General features: G+C 36.9%; 1 protein-coding gene across 4 annotated transcripts in view; it reads right to left on the bottom strand.

Moving 5' to 3' along the window:
• HIPK3 (homeodomain interacting protein kinase 3) overlaps positions 1 to 12,800 on the bottom strand; it is an 83,416-nt gene that overhangs the window by 15,245 nt on the left and 55,371 nt on the right. For all 4 annotated transcript variants that reach the window (XM_086341092.1, XM_086341094.1, XM_086341093.1 and 1 more), the window contains exons 3-8: positions 11,903 to 12,026; positions 3,465 to 3,584; positions 2,742 to 2,828; positions 2,077 to 2,261; positions 1,166 to 1,325; positions 646 to 769 (exon numbers count right to left, since the gene is read on the bottom strand). In XM_086341092.1, the coding sequence (XP_086197218.1) occupies positions 646 to 769; positions 1,166 to 1,325; positions 2,077 to 2,261; positions 2,742 to 2,828; positions 3,465 to 3,584; positions 11,903 to 12,026 (800 nt within the window). The remainder of the gene's footprint in view (positions 1 to 645; positions 770 to 1,165; positions 1,326 to 2,076; positions 2,262 to 2,741; positions 2,829 to 3,464; positions 3,585 to 11,902; positions 12,027 to 12,800) is intronic.

Below are 12,800 nucleotides of genomic sequence, written 5' to 3'. Positions count from 1 at the left end.
GACCTAGGAAAGAGGACTTTATTCTAGTTATTCCAGTCAAAAAGTTCACTGCTATCATTCTCTTACCACAAAGTAGTTCCTCAGTGTGAGAATTTATGCCTCTTCAAAGGTATTCTGTCATTATCTCATTTGAGGATTTGATATTTTTAACTAAATAAGGGCAATTTGATAAAAATCAATATTTAAAAAAACAAAAGACTAAGCTATGGGTAAAGAACAAGACTACAATATTTTAGGAAAGAAATCCTTTGACCAAAACAAAGATCTGAGCTTTCAGTCACGGTCATGTCTAGAGATGACATGCAGATGTTAAGTATTTAACCTGAATATCTGGAGCAGTTTTACCCAGCATAGGACAATCCACAGCTTTCCCAGTTCATTAATTCCTACTAAAGTATTTTATCATGCTAGACTCTACAGGAAATACAACTGTCATATGAGCCATTTTGTTAATGATGACTACAATGGAACTCCAGTCAGTTAATGAGTATCAGTGGTTTAAAGGCTACTGACCAGCTTAAATTAAATGCAAATGTAGCATTAAATGTAACAAAACCCATGCAGTATATCTAATGAATAGATGCCTAAACTTATTTTAAAATAATGCATGCAAAAACTCAAAGTGTAATTTAAATAAAAGAATACCTTGAATAGCTGGGGGACAGATAATCAGTGTCTGCTGAAAAGCATCACCACAACCAAAATGAGCGGTTCCGGCCTGCAGAGGAATCCCATGGTGCACAACTGAATGGGCAGATGTGGTTAATGCCTAGAACAATTGATGGACATGGCATTCATTATACAGAGTACGCTAATAATTGTGTACACATGCTTTATAAGTAGAAGTCAAATGCATTTTAAAAAACCATAATTCTATGATAAAGATGGACCCAGAAATTGATCTTACTGAAGTCTAGTTTTTGTAGACTTGAGATATAGGAGAGCCAATAGATTGCATTGAAAGAATAAAAGGTGAAGGAAAAAAATAAATTTAAGTAGATACATTCCAACTGTTACCCTGAAATATTAGAGATTTAGTAGAACAGCCATAGTAAGACCTCATCAGCACTGGAAGTGCTGATACGGAAACTTATGTATATTTCAAAAGCAAAATGATTAATTGTTAAAAGAGAAGCAAAAATGACCAAATACTGTAAGTTCTTACCTGACTTCTTAATGTGCCAATTTTAGTAAAATTTGCTGCCAGATTAGTAGTACTGCTTGGAGCAACTGGTCTTAAAAGTGAAGTTTTATTGTGATTATTTGCATCACATGAATTTGGATGGGACTTACAAATATCCATAATATGAAAACAGGACTTTACACTGCAAAAGAAAAAGTGAACAGTAATGGTCATATTATTTTTTAAATGTTTAGAATAGTTTAAGATTAAAAATTATTTTTAAAAGAAAAATAAAGTCTATGGCTTGCACTTAATCTGCCGATTTCCAATACTATGTCTACCAGGAAATCCTGTAAGATGGAAGTCTGAAGCAAGAAGCAGCATATGCTTCTATCTGAGACATTTTCTTGAGACAGTAAAGCAACAGTGAGCACATTTTGGTGAGCACACTATAATTTGTGACCCCCATTTCAATTTGGGCATATATTCTTCTCCACCAACCCATTAAAAAACCTCCTTCCACAAGGAAGAGAGGAAACGGGGGCAGGGGAATGGAGGAGAAAAGCAAATGGTGTGAAGGGAAACTGAAAAAAGGAGTTTTTCAATTTGGAGTTTGCAGGACTCAAAATTGAAGGAGGAAAAACTTAACACTTTCTTTAATTATAAATATGTCCAGTCATTAAGGTAAGAATATTATGTAAAAGTGATATCACTCAGTCATTTTTGGTATGCTATTTTGGAAAAAGAACACTGGACTGTGATTTAGATTTGCATTCTAGTTCTACTCTGCAATTTACTGTCTATGTGAACTTGCTCAAGTTAGCTTAACCTCTTTTGACTCAGTTTACTTATATTTAATGAAGAAACTGAATCATTTTTCTAACAAACTGGTTTACTACAGAGAGCATTATCATTTCTTCAGAATCATTTTAAAAGATTTTAAAGTAACATACTGGTTGCTATGAGGGAAATCAAGAAGATGCTTCATATTAACAAAAGCATGGTTCAAAGTCTCAGCTGGGGTAATTCTTAAATCTGCATCAATCAGCAACATTTTTTTCAACAGACCAACAAACTCTCTTCTATCAGCTTTCTCAGCCAAAAGATCACTTCCTTCCAAATCCATCACTGTGTTCACCTGCAATATCAACATTTCAAGACATCAAATAAAAATAAGCCATACACTGTACTATATGTTAAAGTCTAACAATTCAAAAAGAACCTCAAACAGGAAAGAACCAAGAACTACAAGTATTTTCAAATAAGAAAGAACACATCTCAAAAATATTTTGAGGTATCAAAAAGCATTCAAAACAGTGGGAAAAAAACTGCTTTAACTAAACATTCAATTCTAGAGAGATGTAAGTAGAAGAAATATGTTTGCTAGGGTTTTCCTTTTTAAAGAAAATACTGAAGAACAGGATAATACAAATCAAATATTTGATAAAGATGAATGAAATTTAGTTTCTTAAACCTTAGAATCAATTTCATTTGAAGAGCTTAAAAACAGCAAGCACTGGGTCACGTAGAAAATGATTAACGTGCTTTGGCATTCTTGGCATTCAAGTGCACCAATTTATATGCATGAAACATTGACAAATGTGACTGTGGTACTCACATGCACTATATCATCCAGGCTGTTGAATATGTACTTTCTGGCTTCTTTAGACTTCATTCCTGTCTCTGCCTCATGTTCTTCCAGTGTCTTATTGAATACATCAGAGAAGAAAAACATCTTATTACTACCACTTGTAAATTCTTTATTTCTTCAATTCTGGCACATTTAGTCTAATATACTGAATATTCTAAGGCAAGTAGTAGTTTCAAAAGAATAACTATCAAAATATAATTTTTAAAAGTATACAGAAAATGAGACATTCAGGCTGAGGTCAAAAATATATAGATAAAATCACACACATAGATAAATTCCCTAACAAAATTACTAATGTTAATCATTAAGGATTTACTGATCCTGGGAATAAATTACATACTTGGGTTACACCATAAGTGGTTAAGTTCAACCCTGTCCCATAAAGCTTGATAAATAGTAGGGAAGAACTCAAAATGACACACATAAAATTTTTTAAACTATTTAAAACACATTACTAATTGTGTTGCCAGGTTAGAGAATGAGCTAAGCTATTCAGAAAAGACTCTGCTTATTAAAAGTGGGATTGGGGGATGGTAAAAAAGAAAACTCAAAAGAAACAAATGTAATAAAGTAAAAATAAAGAGTATTATCCATGAACATAAGGCATCTTAGAAAACTGTTTTTCTAAATATTTTTTTAAGTGAGATCACTTCTCGGCCTTTTGGCTAAGATCAAGTGTAAGTGAGTTACCTTTAATCTCCAACCAGAATGGGAGAGATCTGTTTCTCTGCAAAAAAATCTTGTGGATTTTGTACCCACATTTAACAACTGTTCTCCTGGTAAACCTTGAGTCTGAGAAATGTATCGAATCTGAAAGATAATTTACAAAAGAGAAAAATTATTCTTTTATTGCATTAAGACATTAATTACATAGCTATAATATATCAGACACTAAGCTAGATGTTAGGTCAAGAATTAAATGATGTAGTGTGTGTGCCCTAATAAATCAGTCTGCGTGTGTGCTCAGTCACTTCAGTCGTGTGACCCTATGGACTGTAGCCTGCCAGGCTCCCCTGTCCATGGGATTCTCCAGGCAAGAATACTGGAGTAGGTTGCCTTGCCCTCCTCCAGGAGATCTTCCCAACCCAGGAAGTGAACCCCTGTCTCTTACTCTAGTGGAGAAGATACAAGTAAGCAATCATAAGGCAGTGTAATATATGTAATACAGGTATAATAAAGGCATGCATCATGAGAAGGCAAAGAAGAGACACATAAAATAATGGTAGTCATATAAAGTTCTGCTCAAATCGGGCAGTAAAGAATAAATAGTTTGTTAGTCCTGAAGGAGTGGAGAAATATGATCTATTATGATACAAGGCTTCCCTAGTGGCTCAGACAGCAAAGAATCCACCTGCTAATGCAGGAGATGCGGGTTCAATTCCTGGGTCCGGACGATACCCTGGAGAAGGAAATGGCAACCTACTCCAGTATTCTTGACTGGGAAATCTCATAGACAGAGGAGACTGGCAGCTATAGTCCATGGGATCACAAAGAGTCAGACACAACTGAGCAAGTAACATTTTCAAGGTTATAATATGGAAAATAAAAAGAATATATCCACACACTGAGAGACTGAGGTTCACAAAGGGCGAAATGGCAAGAGACGAAATTGATCTTGTAGGCAAAGGGTTTTATCGATAGGTTAAGAAGCTTGATTTTAATCTCAGAGGTAATACTGGGAAACCACTGGAGAAACTGAAGAAATCTACACAGGAAATTGACAAGCTACTTGACTCAGTGACAAGTTAACCTGGGTAAATCAGGACTATGGGAACACTGGAGGGCGTGCATGCATCTATGACATGACCTATGTGTGCTTGGGTCAGTAGGGGAAGAGACACAAGCACAGATGAGCTCTCTCAGGAGGACACTGAAAAGCTCCAGCCTCAGGGCCTCTGAAGTTAATACCACTCTGTTTGAACACTCTTCCCCACGCATCTGTATGGCTGTGTTTTGCTTCCTTCAGCTCTCAGCTCAAATGTCACCTTATTCATGAGGCCTTCTATGACCCACCAATAAATAAGGACAAGCTCTCCCCTCTTCAGTACCCCTACCTCCCCTTCTCTGTTGTCTTTTTCTCCACAGTGCTTTTTACCATCTGACATTCTGCACATTTACCTTGTATTTCCTTATCCATTCTGCAGTAGAAGTAGGAAGGAGTCTGTTCTGTTTCCTTACATATACACCCATGACAGTGTCTGATACATAGTTGGCCCTAAAATAACTGTTCCCCTCAAATATCTGTTCCCCAACTCAACAACTGGGCAGCACAGGAAATAAACAGAGGCTTAACCCCTTGAAATTGTGTTTGAAAACACAGGGTTCTTTCTTTAAACCTAGAAGACAACTACTCTATCCTCTTCTGCATCTTCTATTACTTCTTCTCTATGAGATTTTTGCCCTCAACCTACAAAAATGTTTAATATCTTCCAGCCTAAAAACAAAAAACTCTCTTAACTATTTGAAACATTTAATTGAGTAAGTCTTAATAATCTATAGTTTCCTTTTCATTCTAAGCTCAACACACAACAATTAGAATTCTATTACTCTCACAAAACGATAAAGGTAAGTGATGTCCTGTCATTAACTGAAACATTTAATAGTTGAATATTAAACCTTATCTTACTTTAACACTATTAGCTATTATCTTTTCACTTAAAAAACTGTTCCTTTCATTTCCACATCATTCTTTTCTAGTTGTCTTCCTACTTCTTGGCACTCTTTAATTGCCTTCCCCCATAGCTTTATCTCTAATTCTATGTCTAAATATTTATCTCTAGCTCTGGAGATTTAACTGCTTAAGTGAAACTTTCCATCTGGAACGCCTTTCGGTACCTCAAAGTGAATACATTCTAAACTGATTTTTCTTAAATCTGTTAAAACCTCAGGTACTTCCCCTTTGGTGATCACTATCACAATGCCTGAATCAGAAACCTGAAATTGACAGAAACCTGGAATTGAGGCCTGACAAGTACCTCTCCCACATCACCCTCTTTCCAACAACCAAAACTCTTAACAATTTTATCTCATTTGTATTTTTCATAACTATCCCTCCTCTCCATTCCTCTTTCAGGTCTTCTTCAATTCTAGTTATACAGTCTCACAGTCTACAGCCTCCTAATTAGTCTACATGCCTCCCTAATGGGCTTCTCGGGTGGCTCAGCAGTAGAGAATCTGCCTGCCAATGCAGGAGACATGAGTTCGATCCCTGGGTCAGGGAGATCCCCTGGAGAAGGAAATGGCAACCCACTCCAGTATTCTTGCCTGGAGAATCCTATGGACAGACGAGCCTGGTGGGCTACAGTCCATGCAGTCCCCAACCCCATCCACTCATCCCCGATTCATTATTCACATTGCCAAGAACAAGAAATTGCTAACAGCCACTTTGGTAAAATGCAAATCTGATTGTTACTCTCTGTATAAAATTACTTTACTGCCTACGGGCTGGATTCCAAATCTCTAATTGTGGCATACAAGTCCCCCTGACCCCACCCCACTTTCTCTCTTCCCAGCTCTTCACACATTCCGTATTCCTGCCCTCTCCAGCACCTGCTGAACCCTGCATGAGCCAGTCTGTCTTGCCGAGATTGCTCTCTAACTCCTACTTATCACGTCCCTGTCCCTCTCCCTCCTTGCCACTTGACCAAGCCAACGTGCTAATCTTTTACTGTTCCTTCTTCGAGACTCAATTCAAGAAACTCTCCTTTGTAAAGCTCTCCCTAACCAAAACAGAGGCCATCGTCATCTTCTGTGCTACCACCACACCTAGAATATAGCAATTTTAATGTACTCATAACACAAAACAATTACTTTTACACGTCAGTTTTCCCTGCTAGACTATGTGCCTCCTGACAGTCTATGTTCATGTATCTTTGTATCTCCAATTTCACAAGAAATGGTCATTAAAATCTTCACCTTACAAGTTAGTTTCCTTTCATTAAAGCGCAGTGCCTTTCCCTCACTCAGCATCCCAAGTGCCTGAGTTCCTTGTTTTACGGAACGAGAAAATGGGAAGTGCCCAGATGCTGCATCAGAGTCTCTCAAAGTAGGGAAGGTGCTCAACATATCAATTTCAACAAACATACACAGGGCATTTATTATGACAAAGACATGCAGATTAATAGAATATGGTGTCACTCTTCAACAGCATTAATTCAGTAAAAGAGATAAATACTTAAGCCCATAACATGCAATTAAACTAGGACGTGCCATTATAAAGAAGAAAATAAAGTGCTAAAAGAACCCAATAGAGCAGTTAATATACCTTAGAGGTAGAGATAGCACTGAAAAAGCAGCAAACAAACCTGCAAGTTATTTTCGGTCCTAATGCCTGACAGTCATTTGAAGAGAGAGAACGTGTTCCACCTATCTGCCCCTCCCATCCCCAGTGGATGAAGGGCAGGGACTAGTCTTAGAAGCAATTTGCCTTGTAAACTCAACTAGAATTAAGCTAAGCAAATTAGATTTACAATGTCAGAAACATAAACTAAGAAACTCCAGACACCGTTGGCGGATGAGCTGAAGGGCATAAAGCAGAGCTAGAGTTTGATGACTATGCTAACGTAACCAGAGTAAGCAGAAAATCTGAGCAGCAAGTCAGAATCAGAACAGATAAAAGCACTTACAGAGCAGCTAAATTATACTCATGATCTAGCACCAAAGTGAGATTCTACCAATGCCTACTAATTCTTCTAAGTGTTGCTGTGAATCCAAAACCACCTTCAACTCCAGACTTCAAAAAATCCAGTCACAGTAAAGCTCATTCTTGGATTTATGTGACAGTCCACACATAAATGGGGCTGCCTTCACAGCTCAGCTGGTGAAGAATCTGTCTGCAATGCAGGAGACTAGGGTTCAATCCCTGGGTTGAGAAGATCCCCTGGAGAAGGAAATATCAACCCAATCCAGTATTCTTGCCTGGAGAATCCCATGGACAGAGGAGCCTGGCAGCTACAGTCCATGGGGTCACAACAGTCAGACACGACTTAGTGACTAAACCACCACCACCACACATAAATAAATGCACTCTATTTGAGGCTACTCGAGAAAGGCTCTTTGAGATCTGAATAGCGTGATGAAATAGAATTCCCTGAAGATTCTCACCCCACCCTGGAATTGAAATAGGGAGCTTTATTTTTCTTACGTAAGATATAATTTGATATTACCAAGCGTAATAAAATTTGAATATAAATTCAGGCTTTTAGCCATTGTGGATATGGTTCTATCTAAACTCTAACAAACATTCTGCAAGACCAATCAACATTTATCAAGTAAATACTGCCATTCATCCGTTAAAATATTATTTAATGTCCTGAACGATATTGACATTTTCCCAGTAAATAAAAGTCAAATTCAGTACATATAGCACGAGTGAGACAGTATGCTTACAATAAACACAGGAAGGGATCCAAAGCACAGTACCAATTCATGAGGCAGCCGTCTCTAAACAAACACAGTACATACAATTGTGTACGAACAGAAATAAATGCATATGAGAAAAATATAATGTAAAAAATGGTCAGTGGCAAGCTGTAGAATCCAAAATTCAAAGAAGTAATTGCCTGTGGAAGACTTCAAGAGATGACACAGACGATCAAAGGAACAGAACAGAAAGCTCATAATAAAGAATTAAAATAATCTGAATAGTTTTTCCTAGTGACTCAAATCTGGCCTTGAAGTATATAACTATAGGTAAAATGTTAACTCTCTTTCACCTCTGGAAAAAAACTTTGGGTTAGAATGTTAAATAAAGATTACACAAAAGACACATCAACAAGGGTTAAGAAAGATATTACAACACATTTCATAGAAGTCTTTATTTTTGTAAATGTTTCACATGCACTTAAAATACATGTAACCTACACTTTTGCATGCTGTATTGGGCATAGTGCTCTATGCCTGTATTAGCAGGTCAGCTTGGTTAATCATGTGTTCAAATCATTCATATTCTCACCGATTTTTTCTATCTATGTTCTCTATCAATTACAGAAAGAAATGCACTGTAAATCTCTACTTATGATTATGGGTTTGTCTCCATTTTTTTGGTTCTATCAACTTTGACTTATAATATTTTGAAGCTGTTGCAAGGGATATAAAATATAGAATTTCTGTGTTTGTGATGAATTGAATTTCCAAATTAATTGGCTGGGCTTCTGCTCTTTATAATCAATACTGATAATATTTGTAATATAAGAACACTCCTGCTGTTAAAAGCAATGTTATGATTAAAAGCAAAACAGAAGAAGAATATCTAGTACAACATACAATTTGAGAGAGAAATATTTGTACAAAATGTTATCACAGGGAAAAATCATAAACTAGCAGAGGCTGCTGGCTCCTTCCCTAGAACTCAAACCTGGAGACAGAATACCAGTGGAGGTTGATGAATTTGAGAAACTAATATAAAGACAGTGAAAACCCTCTTTGAGCGAGAACAGATTGGCAGTGGCAGGGTGGAGGTGGAGTCCGGAAGAGAGCTAGTGCCAGGGAGTCAGGGCAGACTGGAGCAGGGTTCAGCTGGACTCTTACTGCCCTGAAAGTATCATTATCCATGAAGTAGTGTAGAGGCAGTCGACTGCTAACAGCATAGCTTCTGGATTCAGACTACCTGTTATTAAACCTGCAAGTTATTAAACTTCCCCACACCTTGGCTTCCTCATCTATAAAACTTCATAGCGTTGTTGTAAATATTAAATGAGTTAAAGTGTTGACAGTTTCTGGCACATAAAAGAATTCAATAAGTATTAGTTAGTAATGTTACTACTACTGCCCACTGCACTGCCACTGAAAGGCAAAAAATAAGTAAAAAAAAAAAAATAGCAACAGTGCCTCAATTGGGTATCCAAGTATATCACAGTAGCTGATGCCTAGAACAGGAAACAGGTAACAGAGAGAAGCATGCCCTTTCACATCCTGATTGCTGCTGCTGCTAAGTCGCTTCAGTCGTGTCCGACTCTGTGCAACCCCATAGACGGCAGCCCACCAGGCTCCTCCGTCCCTGGGATTCTCCAGGCAAGAACACTGGAGTGGGTTGCCATTTCCTTCTCCAATGCATGAAAGTGAAAAGTGTCCAACTCTTAGCGACCCCATGGACTGCATGGATGGAGTTGGTTGCCATTGCCTTCTCCCACATCCTGATTAGATGACCATAATCCAGGGAGTTGAGGAAATTTTATGAAATTCAACCACATAAATAAAGTAAAAAAAAAACAACCAAAACAACAACAACAAAAATACCACTCACGTGAACATTTTAATGCAAAAATGCATTTCAGAGTCCAAAACCAATTTAGGATAAAAAATAAAAAATAAAACTTCAAATTAGGAAGACAAGGGATAGCCCTGAAAACAGGCATTTATCAAAACCAAGCAAGCATCATATTTGAAAATGAGTATGAAGTCTAAGACTGGAACAACAACAACAAAACCATCATTCTTATTGGTTTGCATACATTTATTTTGGAAAATAACTTTTAAAATACTAGGTTGATAACTGTGTAACTATTGATGCTGCATGCTAGTAACTTTTTTCAATTATTATGACCTTTTGGAATTAAAATAATACACATTCTGAAAATATTGTTAATCTGGATCAGATAACAATTTTTTTTCTCACTTTTGGCTTTTTTAAGTTTATTATTGATTTTAGAAAAACTGAATTTATAGGGTCCTTTTCAGTATCAACATGAGTTGTCCAAGACAACTATAAGGTCCAAATTCAGAGTAAAATAGCAAACCCATCTTTTTACTTCCACTAGCTGTGTACTGTTTCAGAGTACTACGCGCGCAATAAATTGTGGCCCACAAAGTCAAAGGTGCATTTCCAGCATCTGACAGGCTCCTCAGGACGTCAGCAGCTAAGGCGTTTCGGGACTTTTCAATCAGATCATTAATTCTCTCAAAACCAGTTAGCTTGGCATCTGAATCAAAGTTAATGACTGGGTTAAAAGATGAAAGAAGGTAAAAATCTATGGAAATTTTTACAGAAATGGTCTTTTAAGAGGTATGTTGAACAGGGAGAGGGAAAGTTAGAGTATTAAAAACAAAAACAAAAAACCTGGCCTAAAAGAAGTTTCATGGGTAGAAAGTCTTTGGAAGAGGATGAGATTAAAGTTAACAATAACATCTAATAATTAATATTAAATGATTTTTAGAGTCTCAGCAACATTTAAGTCACTAAATTAACTACCTCTCATATCCCCTTTTATGTAGAAAGCTAAACCCTAGAAATCAGCTATCTTGCTGGTTACGTCAGGCGTGCTTTTAAAATGTTCTACTTCCTATTTTTTCATATCTAAAAGTTAACTAGTATATCATTTAAATAAAAATATAAGCCAAACAAAATTTATGTAACCCTTGTTAATTCTGACTAACATTTTTCACTAAAATAGGAGTTGAGTATGTATCTCTTTCTAATAAGGGAGGCATGCTATAAAACCCTTTCAAAAAGTGAAGAAAAGTACTTCAAACGACAATCTTGGTAATAAAAACCAAGAGAATAGCAACCAATATTGTCTATTAGCTTAAAAAGACTAATGAACATACCTGAAAACCACCATGAAAAGTGTGTAATGAGGTGCCTCGCTGGATTCTATGGAGAATCATTTCAAATAATCTTAAGCGAGACTTTCAGCACCATCAAAAACAGTGAAAAATACTAAAGAGGGTCAGGTGACTGAGTTATTTAAGACCAACAAAAGGTGCTGGCTTAAGACCAGTAGTTACGACACCTTTTATTTCTTGGGACAGGCTGACATTTCATCCATCACCAAAATCTGTCCCCCAGGCAAAGTGTTATTATTTAAATGGACATAGTCCAGCCTTGTGTATATATACCTACAATATAAAAATTGGGACTAAAAAAATTCTCCCAAGAGGTTTACAAAACTGGTTTTCAGGCATGTGGATTACAACTTTATGAAATTACAACTTTGTTCATGAAAACACTTTAAAAATCAAATTCTGTTTTGAGATCTTAAATTTCAATTCCATAAGATCCCTGGTTTTGCCATTTTATTCCAACAAGAGCTTCACATGTGCTGTATGCCTGGGGAAATGCATTCCTATAAGTCTATTGTTTTCCTTTACATTCTACCAACTCCACTGGATTATCATGACAGTTCTGTTACCTGGTCGTACTCCAAGGCTCCTGGGTAGAGAGGCCATCCAAGGAATAATTCTGCAATCACACATCCCAGTGACCACATGTCTATGGCTTCACAAAATGGCAACCCCAATATAATCTCCGGAGCTCTGAAATTCAAAAATTTAAAAAATGATTGTAAAATTATCCAATTCATCTGGTATTCAAAGAAAAGCTCATAAAATCAGAGAGAAATCATCTATTCACAGTAATTCACCATTTTTCATAACTCTTTCAAACCTAACCATAATCCTGAATTAAACTTAAAGGGATGCTATGAGTACAATGGGGAGCTTCCTTGGTGGCTCAGCAGTAAAGAATTCACCCACAGGAGATCCAGGTTTGATCCCTGAGTTGGGAAGATCCCCTGGAAAAGGAAATGGCAACCCACTCCAGTATTCTTGCCTAGAAAATCCCACAGACAGAGGAGCCTGGCGGGCTACAGTCCATGGGGTCACAAAGAGTTGGACACAACTTAGCAACGAATCAACAACAACATGAGAACAACACTGCTATGATGAAACATCTAAGTTTTATTAACATGACAGTAAAAGAAAAGAAAAAAAGGAAAAGCATAGATCTTGTTTTTTGAGATGACAGCAGAAGTACCACACTAGAAAGAGAACTGACAGATGATTAAACGCACACACCATGACATCAGAACTGAAAACCAGACACTGAAGATAAGACTCAAACCAAACCAGACCAAACCCCAAAGACTAACCAGGGATCTAGACCGAGGTATTACTTCAGAAGATAATAATAAAACTGGGTTATTTGTTCTCCAAAACAGACAAGACCAAGTTCACTATATTCTGCCTTAAAGGGCAGAAAAATACAGAGTACGTCAAAACAGTTAAAAAGCATTTTGGCACTTAAAAGAG

This window comes from Bos grunniens, chromosome 15, assembly GCF_055505025.1.
Source record: "Bos grunniens cultivar Pamir isolate PY7600 chromosome 15, Bosgru_T2T1.0, whole genome shotgun sequence".
Lineage (NCBI taxonomy): Eukaryota > Metazoa > Chordata > Mammalia > Artiodactyla > Bovidae > Bos > Bos grunniens.
This window is presented reverse-complemented; position numbering and strand designations above follow the sequence as displayed.